Here is a 10,000-nt window from a genome sequence, read left to right on the forward strand (position 1 = left end):
ACACACACACACACACACACACACACACACACACACACACACACACACACAGTGCCTTACAGACAGAGACCTCCGTCCAGCCTTCAACACTGAGACTCCCTAGACTCTACGTAGCAGAATCGCTTCGGAAACACACTTGTGAAGGGTTCCACCCCCACTGGCTCTGTGCCTGAGCACCTTAACACAGTGAACTCAACCCAGCGGAGCTAACCTACAGTACAGTAGCCAGCTGGACCCCCACCAAAGACCCCCAATAACGACCAGCGGAGACGACGGAGAAGACTGATGTCATACAACTGATTATTACATCAAACACACTAGACTGGCATTCATGCATTTATTCTCTTTGTGTGTATTCAAAAAGAGACATCTATACCAGCCCTGGACCATGATATAAACCACTGTATGGCCTTCATTAGTAAACAGACGTTGAGGGTCGTACCTTACTGTAAAGGCATTTAGAGCAGTACATCCCAGGACATCCCAGTACATCCCAGTACATCCCAGTACATCCCAGTACACCCCAGTACACCCCAGTACATCCCAGGACATCCCAGGATATCCCAGTATATCCCAATAGGCCTTGCCTTTCTGCACAGTACCTGAGAAGACTACAGGAGAGACTGAGATCCAGAGACTAAAGACTATGCTCCTGAAGAGGCTCGGTCTGTGGATGTGTGTCTGTGTGTCTGTGGATGTGTCTGTGTCTGTGGGTGTGTCTGTGTGTCTGTAGGTGTCCCTGTGTGTGTGTGTGTGTGTGTGTAGATGTCCCTGTGTGTGTGTCAGTGTCTGTGCTGCATAGATTATCCCCTCCGTGGCTCTGAGGATTCATAGAATCATAATTGATAGAAGAGACATTCCAGTTCTATGAATTCTATTTCTCTTTGAGTTGAGGGATCGAGAGAGAGAGAGAGAGCATGGAGGATTCTAGAACCTTGAACCTTGTAGAATGGCTCAGTCAGCCTACGATGATGTCATGAACATTGAGTTTAACCACTAAAGAAGACAACAAAGAAGAGCAGAGGAAGAAGAGGAGGATGACTGTCGTTTATCTGTCCTTGTTGTTTTTGCACTGTGCATTCCATAATGTGAACCATGAGAAATTCCTAACCTCGGGGAAGACAAGACAAGCTCTCGATTTATTTAATTATCTGCTTGACTTTGAAGAACCCATGAATATTGTCTCCTCTGAGATCCACTCACATTCTAAGATGACTTGTGCATTCTACGTCTTCTAATGGCATGTATTGAAGCAAATATGAGTATTCTAATGAAGTGCATTTATACATTCATTTTTTGGGGGGGGGGCCAGATTGTATTTTGGAGAACTTCTCCACTGCTGTTCCATGTGTCTTAATGTACACACACTTGTCTTAACGTACACACACACACACACACACACACACACACACACACACACACACACACACACACACACACACACACACCCTTTTAGTGTCTTACCACTGACAGGATGAGGACCAAAGCATGGCCTCCAGTGTTGAGGATGTACCATTCCATATGTTCCCCAAACTAAAACCAACCAATGACTCTTCTGAAGAGCGTAATACTGTTCCTACCCCTGGTTACAGTACGTAACGTGTTCAGAGATGTGAGGCCTCTATACGTTCATTCCTACCATCGAGGATCCTTGTGTTGTAGTGTGTGATAGCAAAGGCCTTAATGCACTTAATGAAGATCACCCAAAGAAAACAGGGTAGCACTTTATTTTACGGTACAGTACTGTAATTACCCAGTATTTACTTCAATGTAGTTAGTAGTGGTGAATGTTTTTAAAATACCCATTGTTACCACGTGACTCTCATTATAAATACGAGGTAAATACCCGTTAAAAAACAGTTACGTAAAATGAAGTGCTATCACTAACGGTCTTAACCGTCTCTGCAGTGTGACTGTAGACATTATTCTCTGCAGCCTGACCAGTGGGGTTTAGTTAAGGTCTCATGTCGACGGTTAGCAGGACCAGCATTGAAACCTGTGGCTATACTGTAGACAAGTGTGTTGTATTGTGTGCATTCATGTCCATTCAGTTCCCTTGATATTCATTCACGGTTACTGTGCGTAGAGAGGAGATGAATGTGGTTGGCTTGAAGTACTAACTGAGTGTGTTCTGTTCTGTGTGAAAACATTGTCATGATGTCGCTCTGTTTCTCGGACCAACCGACGTCTTACCTTAACCCAACGTCTCCTGTCTAACATTACTGTAGGTGCCTCCTCTCCTGTAGTTGTCAGTGAAGGAGAGAGAGAATGGTAACAGGCATGTGTAGCAGAGGTGGTTTGGGATCACGCTCTCGTGATGAGGTGTTGCCATGAGATGGACCTTGAGGATGGCTTTGTGGCCTAATGGTAGACGCTTGGGTCTTCCAAGTGGGAGACCTGGGTTCGAACCCTGTCTGTCACACATGCTACCATGCTAACAAGTCTTATAGCCTAATACTGTCTACTATACCCTGTACCAACCACTGTGGATAGCTATGTGTGTGTGTGTGTGTGTGTGTGTGCCAGAGGAGGCTGGTGGAGGTAGAAGTCAGAGGACGGGCTCATTGTATTACGTGTTTGATACCATTCCTCATTCCGTTCCATGCATTATAATGAGCCGTCCTCCGATTTCTACCTCCCCAAGCTTCCCCTGATGTGTGTCCTAAGAGACTATGTATGTGCAAGGACGTACTAAGTATTGCCAGTCTGCTTGTGTTCAATAGTGTTTGTGTACATTGCTATGCTTTGGGGTTGAGGTTGTGTCCCAAGACTCTGGGCAGCGTTTGCTCATAAGATCCCCTCAAAGACTCCTATACTAAAGATATTCCGCAGGAAGTAAACAAATAGAAGTAAACAACAACAACATCAATCATAGGCTATGTTCCAAAATCCACACTAGCATACGACACTCAGTAGAAAGAAGCAATCAATGACTGAATGAATCGACTATGCATTCTAAGTAGTATGCAAGCTAGTGTGGACATTGAAACAGAGCCATACTCTCTTAGAACTGACAGCGAACGTGCTGTGTCTCTCCGTGTCTCTGTTAGTGCACCCATGGGTGCATCATGATGTCTATGAAGTTATGTTAGAGAGAGTGTGTGTGTGTGTGTGTGTGTGTGTGTGTGTGTGTGTGTGTGTGTGTGTGTGTTAAATACTGTATATTACCTCTTCTGTAAAGCCTTCTAGGGACATACGCTCCCACGCCTGTGTCTTAGTGGCCAATGTGCTGCCATTCTATTCTCTTACATTTCAAAGTCTTTTTTTACGCTCTTCTACTCAAGTCACTGTTTGTAAATATATCTGAAGACCAAACGACATCACGCCCGTGCCTTGATTACGCCCACTCTTAAACTTCACTAACTGGAGCTTCTCAGTAACTAAAAACGACATTTGAATCTTTTTTTTATTTTTTATTCATACATCTTTATTTCCCTTTGTGTTATTTGTCTTGTTTGTTTCTCCATATTTCCTATGGATGTATAGAAAGAATGTCTATTTTCTACTGTTTTCTTCTTTTCTTAATTAAAAAATGTAAACAATTTCAAGTGTTGCCATATTTTTCTTCCTTATTCCATATTTTCCATATTTTTGCTTTTACAATGACTTCTGTGTTAATATTTATCTAAACTGTAGGTATGAAAAGATGTTAGATAAGATGTGGATTGTGTAGTTTACATGCTCTCTATACAAAGGTTTTGTACTCAAACATATACAGTCCACTAACATAAGCACCAGTGTGTGGTTTTGTGGTTCTATGGTTCTGTGCCCTGGTTCTGGTCCAGACAAGCAATAAATATTCTAGAGCCTTTAATTCTCCTCAGAACAACAAGTTTATGTGCAATTACGTGTTCTCCTGACTGGCTAGCACACACACACACACACACACACACACACACACACACACACACACACACAGAGGACTCATTAGGAATGTCTGGGTTACACATGAGGGATTAAGAGATGTCAGAGAGAGAGAAAATAATTCAGTCCGAGCCTGGTAATAACATAAGACTAAGAACAATTCTTCAAATATCAATTTTGTCATTTAAACAAACACAATCATAGATAGACAACAACAAAACACATGTTATCCATATATCTACTGAACAAGTGCAACAGACACACTCTTCAGCAACAGCCTTCCTAACACGACATTTCAAATGATACACAAACACTGAATTCAAGGCGGCATAGTAACACACCTCTAGTGGTGAAAATGTGCAAATGAACACATGATTCCCATCAATGTCTGCAACTTACTTCTGTGTTCAAGTCCACACTGTTTGCTGAATAGCACAGCTCACTATTTCCATGTCCAGAGTCACAATTGTCCAAGCCATAAAACAGGCTATTGTTTTCGTTCCTCTTCTAAATGTGCTGGTCTCTTAGAGGATTCTCAGAGTCATTGTCCCTCAGTAGGTCCTTCTGTATGACCTCCATAGGCCTGAGTCTCTCTCAGGGGAGGCTGGTGGAGGTAGGAATCGGAGGACGGGCTCACTGTAATGGATGGAATAGAATCAGGAATCGTATCAAACACATGTTCATGTTTAATACCATTCCTCATTCCGTTCACGTTTGATACCGTTCCTCATTCTGTTCCATGCATTACAATGAGCCCGTCCTCTGATTTCTACCTCCACCAGCCTCCCCTGGTCTCTCTATAGTACCTCTACAGAGAGATGGGGTAGTGGAGGGGGGAGACCACCTGGGAGACCTGGGTTCGAATCCCACTTGGGTTACAAAAGCAGGGCAGGGCTTGGCTGGGTGATCCTGAGCTGATCCAGACCTAAGGTTCAGGTCCAAACCCACGGTAAACATGGCACTGGGAAGGGAGAAGCACAGGACAAAGACATTATGTAAATACTTGTGAGTCAAGGGACATAATTGAACTTGGGAATTCACTAAAATCCCCAAACAGACAGACAAAATAACAGGAACGAATTACTTTCTATAGCGCACATCAGGGGAGGCTGGTGGAGGTAGAAAACAGAGGACAGGCTCATTGTAATTGATACCATTCCTCATTCCATTCCATGCATTACAATGAGCCTGTCCTCTGTTTTCTACCTCCACCAGCCTCTACTGGTACACATATTATTATGCCCATATTGTGTGTATTTACCTGAATGGAATGTGAACAGACAGAGTATGTGAGAGCTTGACTACAGGATCAAAATAAGAAAAGGAAATCGCTGACGTGACCATAACATTAGCTATCACAGCAAGTACAAACATTGTATCAACGTAATGCATATTACCATCTACTGTATTAGCCAGGAGAAGCTAGTGGAGGCTGAAATTGGAGGACATGACTTTCCAATGAGCCTGTCCTCCAATTTCTACCTCCGCTGCAAGCCTCCATTTTCCAGTTCTATATATCGCATGACGTTTATAAAGTGGTCAAAGAGAACATTGGGATTTCATTTTTGTCACAAATACAGTTCAATGTCCTTTTAAATGTCAAAGCCCGTAGGATGTCAAAATAGGTGATAAGAACACTCAGACCTGACTCTAGACTAGAGGTCAGTATTTAGTTACTTTATTGTTCGGCACCGTTTACAAGGTATTTACTTAATTATGTACTTAGTTATTACATGGTAAAACTGTTACATTACAATGTAACAGTTACACAATAATCTCAACACAGTTCAATGTCCTTTTAAATGTCAAAGCCAGTAGGATGTCAATGTAGGCTGGTATATGAGAACACACAGTCCTGTCTGTGCTATGAACAAAACGTTCTTCATGGGTATGGAAACGCTACCTCCTCAGGACAAGCTAATGATAGGTTGTTGGGTTGCTGCAGCATTGGGAACGAAGTGGCTTACTAAAGTAGTGGTTTCTAATGGCAAAGGCCAGACGTGTGGCCAATCAGGCTGGAGGCAAACATCACAGCATAACCAGTCATGAGGAATCTGTTGAAGCGTCCATTTTAACTTTGGGAGGCGAAGTATTGGGAATAAAGTGGGAGACTATAAATGAGTGGGTTTCTGGTGGTGACAGCCAACTGTGACAGGCATCGTACACAGCCAATCCTGAATCCTTTGACAGATATCTTTAACATAGAGAGGTGGATGGATGGAGGGAGGGAAGGATCAATAGCACCTCTTTCATCTAGCCCCAGTGGTTTGTGGGTAAGCAGTAGGCAGCCATCTCGTCTGCTTTGATGGTTGACATGATGCATGGGTTTTTAGGAACTGTTTGTTTTGGTTCAGCCCCGTCAAGAAATACAGTATCTCATTTTTCGTGCAAGCACAGCAAGTTTGAGCCAAAATGAGAGGAAAGAATTTCAAAGGAGAGTTTTGGCACCAAAATAAATAAAGGGAGTTGATTTGGGTGTAGAAAAGTGAAACTTCTAATAATGATACTTTTTTTCCACAATCATTGGCATCAAAGGTTGATTTAGATTAATCATAGGGTAACATGTTTCTCTCTTTCTCTCTCTGTCTGTCTCTCTTTATCTCTCTCTCTCTCTTTTGCTCTTTTTTTTTCTTTTTTTTCTTTTGAAAGATAAGTCTTACACAGTCACTTACAGAAACTATGTGTATATATATATATATATATATATATATATAGAGAGAGAGAGAGAGAGAGAGAGAGAGAGATGTGCTGTTCTGTGAATCTCTTCACTGTTTGACTTCGCATCATTGCCAATGTTGACTTTGTTGGCAAACAGCATGGGACGGGTATGCACAACTAGTCTAATAACACACCAGGTGCTCTTTCATAGCTCTCATATAGTTGTCCCCACCAGGGGAGGCTGGTGGAGGTAGAAATCGGAGGACGGGCTCATTGTAATGCATGGAACGAAATGAGGAATGTTATCAAACATGTGTGTTTTGATACCATTCCTCATTCTGTTCCATGCATTACACTGAGCCCGTCCTCCGATTTCTACCTCCACCAGCCTCCCCTGATCTCCAGATAAACTGTATCATTCATACAATGCTAAAAAATCATACAACTAAAGAATCGTAATTCAAGCAATACAAAGTGATAAGAGAATATCTTGTCTTGGACATAGGCGATTGTGTATGGCGGTTTGTTTGTATGACGGTGTGCAATGCTTACCTGATGTAGAGTGGCAGAGGGGTGGAGAGGATGTGAACCTGAGGGTCAAAGAGGGGGGGGTCAAGGGTCAAGGGGTCATGAGAGCCTGGGGCTGGACGTTCCACCCACAGCTGGAGGGGAGGTGGTGGGGGTGTAAGGAGGGTCATTTCCCGGCCAGACATAGAGAGTGGTGGTGATGGTGATGGGGGGGGGGGGGGGGGGGGGGTTGAGGTGTCGGGAGGCGAGGAGACAGGGCTACTAGGTAGCAGACATAGACCACGCCCATTCCACATCCTCCAGACTGAGAATGCGTCGCTGAACCTTTTGTAAGCCAGGTAGTTGAAGCTGGGTGGAGGGTGGAGGAATGAGGGTGGGGGCTGGAGGCTGGAGTAGGGGGTCGGAGTAGTTGCTGTTTGGGTCCGGGAGGCTATAGTTCGCTGGGTTAGTGGCTAGCTGACATGGACCAGGCCCCCTCCATCCTCCAGACGGAGAAGGCATAGCTGAGTCTCTCGTGGGCCAGGTAGTTACAGCTGGCCAGCTTGGCGTCCATCTCGTCGCTTTGCAGCACCTGGTACAGGAAGTCAATGTAGCGCGACGCCAGTTTCAGGATCTGGATTTTGCTGAGCTTGTCCGAGGGCAGCGTGGGAATGATCTTACGCAATGAGCCGAAGGCATCGTTCAGAGACTGCGTCCGCTGGCGCTCCCGAACATTGGCGATGACGCGTTGCCCGAGGGGGTCCAGGGACTGCCCAGAGAGTGGGGAGAGGCCCCCGATGGGAGCGGAGGGCTGGGGGCTCTTCTTGGGCCTCTTGGGGCCCGTTGGTGCCTGGGGTGGTGGTCCTCCGGTGGTTGTGGGGTTGGTCTTGTCCTGTGTAGGTGTGCTGGCATTATCTTTCCTGGTGCCGGTGACACGTTTGCGGCCCCCTGCCCCAGGTGTAGGCACCACCACGGGGCATGTGTTGGGAGGGGGGGGGGTACGGTCTGGCTCCTCCTCGCTGGAGACCATCCCCCCCTCAGGGTACTCACCCCCGGACAGATCCTCTCTCATGGCAGGCAGGCTCCACTTAGTAGAGCTTAACTAACTATAGTTTCTCTCTCTCTCTCTCTCTCTCTCTCTCTCTCTCTCTCTCTCTCTCCACCCCGATCCTGTCCTCCTGCAGGTTGTCTTCTCTCCTTCAGGGCCTCTATTGTATTGAACTGTCTCTTCCTCAGTCCTCTCTATACCCTATTAGAATGAGAAACCGAGCAGTAAATCAATAACTCTTAATATTTCTAGGTAAATCGATATGTTGTCTACACTCAGACATGACAAAAATAAACTGGTGCTAGCACAGTCGGAACGCCAGTCGTGTCCCGTCTCCAGGCTCAGAGTAAGCCCACAGCCAACCCACATCTGGCTTTTAAAGAGGGAAGAGGATGGAACTTCAGAATTCCACGCCATCTGGAGCACAGATTGGTTCAGCCGGGTTCCAAGGCGTGGCCAGGCCAAGAATAATAGGAAGAGAATGCGCTTGGTGATTGGTCGGGTCGAAGGGTCGAAGGCGGAGATAGAAGCACGTGGGTCAGCCAATGAGATTGGTGTTTTCCCGACGTTCTTTTCCTCATAGAAGTTGTCCAAGTTTATAGGTTCCAGATTTCTTCCAAAACAAGTCGCTCCCCACCCCTCCCCCACCCCCCACCCCCCCACTCTCTCTCCTTCTCTTTAAGTCTCCACAACTCAACACCCTCATCAAGCCCTCTGGATCTGGAGACGAGGAAATAGTTGAGAGAGAGTCAAGAAGAAGAGAGGCGTTCAAGAATGCTTTCTTTTCCTGTTGGGAATCGCCACAGTGTGTTCTGCCACTACATCAGGGTGAGGCTGGTGGAGGTAGAAATTCAAGGACGGGCTCATTGTAGTGCATGGAACGGAATGAGATATGGTATCAAACACATGTGTTTGATATCATGGAATGGTATGGAATGGTACCATGACTCATTCCGTCTCATGCATTACAATGAGCCCGTCCTCCGACTTCTACCTCCACCAGCCTCCCCTGGCTGCTCTCCCTACATGATATACAGCTACTCAGGACCAGCCTCTAAAGAGCTCAGAATGATTACAGGTTTTAAACATGTCATAAAAATACATTATTTTGCAATAGTCAAAGTTGGATCGATACATTACCAAAACATTATGATTCTGCCTCTATAATCAATGTGGTTTATCTTATCTTTTACATTTTATGATTGATTTTTTTTTAGCAATACATAGATGAACCGTCTCTACTGTACTGTACTGTACATAGACGAAATCCACAGCGTGCAGAACAGTTGCGTTTGGTTACAATAGTCTGTGTGGTTTAGAATCAAGCCGAGACAATGGCGTGTGTTCAGATGTGCTTTTGTTTTACTGGCGCTGGCTTGGCGCAGGGTTCTGAGTTCTAAGCCGAGGGGGAAACTGGCATAGCGGACTAGCACTGGAGTCTAATAGCAAAATTAGCTCAAAGTAAAGGAAAGAATGAGAGGTCTGGGCCCAAGCTGAGCCTCTGGGACCCTCCGGTCCGCTTCCTCCCCCCTGCCAGCCCCAGAACACAGCCTTCACTTCTGGTCAACTATGTTTACCGAGCACACTAGCAATCACAAGGGTTGTAGTTTAGACACAAAGAGCCTTTTTACACAATGTACATTTCATTTATATCAAAAGACAACACATGACAATGGGAATGATATGAAGGAGGTTACAGTAATCCTCTAATACAAACACAGCCTTCAGTTCTAACATGACCGCTCAGAACTTACAACATGGCCGACTTCCACAACACAAGAACAAATCTGTTGTTTGAGTTTTTCCAGATTGCACATGATTGTGCTTTTTAAGACAAAAATAGTTCCAAGTCCTCTTACATGAAAGGACACTCAGGACAACAGGCTTCAGCTGTTGTGTGTTTTGTATTAATACATTTTGGAC

The 10,000-nt window shown here is 45.0% G+C and overlaps 2 protein-coding genes and 1 long non-coding RNA gene across 7 annotated transcripts in view; 2 read left to right on the forward strand and 1 right to left on the reverse strand.

Moving 5' to 3' along the window:
- Window positions 1–3,542, forward strand: part of LOC310808728 — a 139,921-nt gene extending 136,379 nt beyond the window's left edge. The window contains exon 2 of the long non-coding RNA XR_014554372.1: window positions 2,532–3,542. This is a non-coding gene — a long non-coding RNA (uncharacterized lncRNA). The remainder of the gene's footprint in view (window positions 1–2,531) is intronic.
- Window positions 1–10,000, forward strand: part of hdac7a (histone deacetylase 7a) — a 532,558-nt gene that overhangs the window by 49,478 nt on the left and 473,080 nt on the right. For 3 of the 5 annotated variants that reach the window (XM_083675709.1, XM_083675710.1, XM_083675711.1), the window contains exon 26: window positions 1–3,406. This exon is cut by the window's left edge and continues 226 nt beyond it. The gene's annotated coding sequence lies outside the window, so the exon portion shown is untranslated. Of the gene's footprint in view, window positions 3,407–10,000 lie in introns of those variants that run through there. The other 2 variants (XR_014554369.1, XR_014554370.1) reach the window with 1 other exon arrangement.
- Window positions 7,496–8,117, reverse strand: LOC310808719 (twist-related protein 2-like; the record flags this gene model as incomplete). Its single annotated transcript, XM_083675775.1, has 1 exon — window positions 7,496–8,117. Exon 1 carries the CDS (start codon window positions 8,099–8,101, stop codon window positions 7,496–7,498), a length of 606 nt encoding a protein of 201 aa, XP_083531901.1. The 5' UTR covers window positions 8,102–8,117.

Source organism: Argentina silus (genome assembly GCF_951799395.1).
Source record: "Argentina silus genome assembly, chromosome: 8".
NCBI classification, from domain to species: Eukaryota; Metazoa; Chordata; class Actinopteri; order Argentiniformes; family Argentinidae; genus Argentina; species Argentina silus.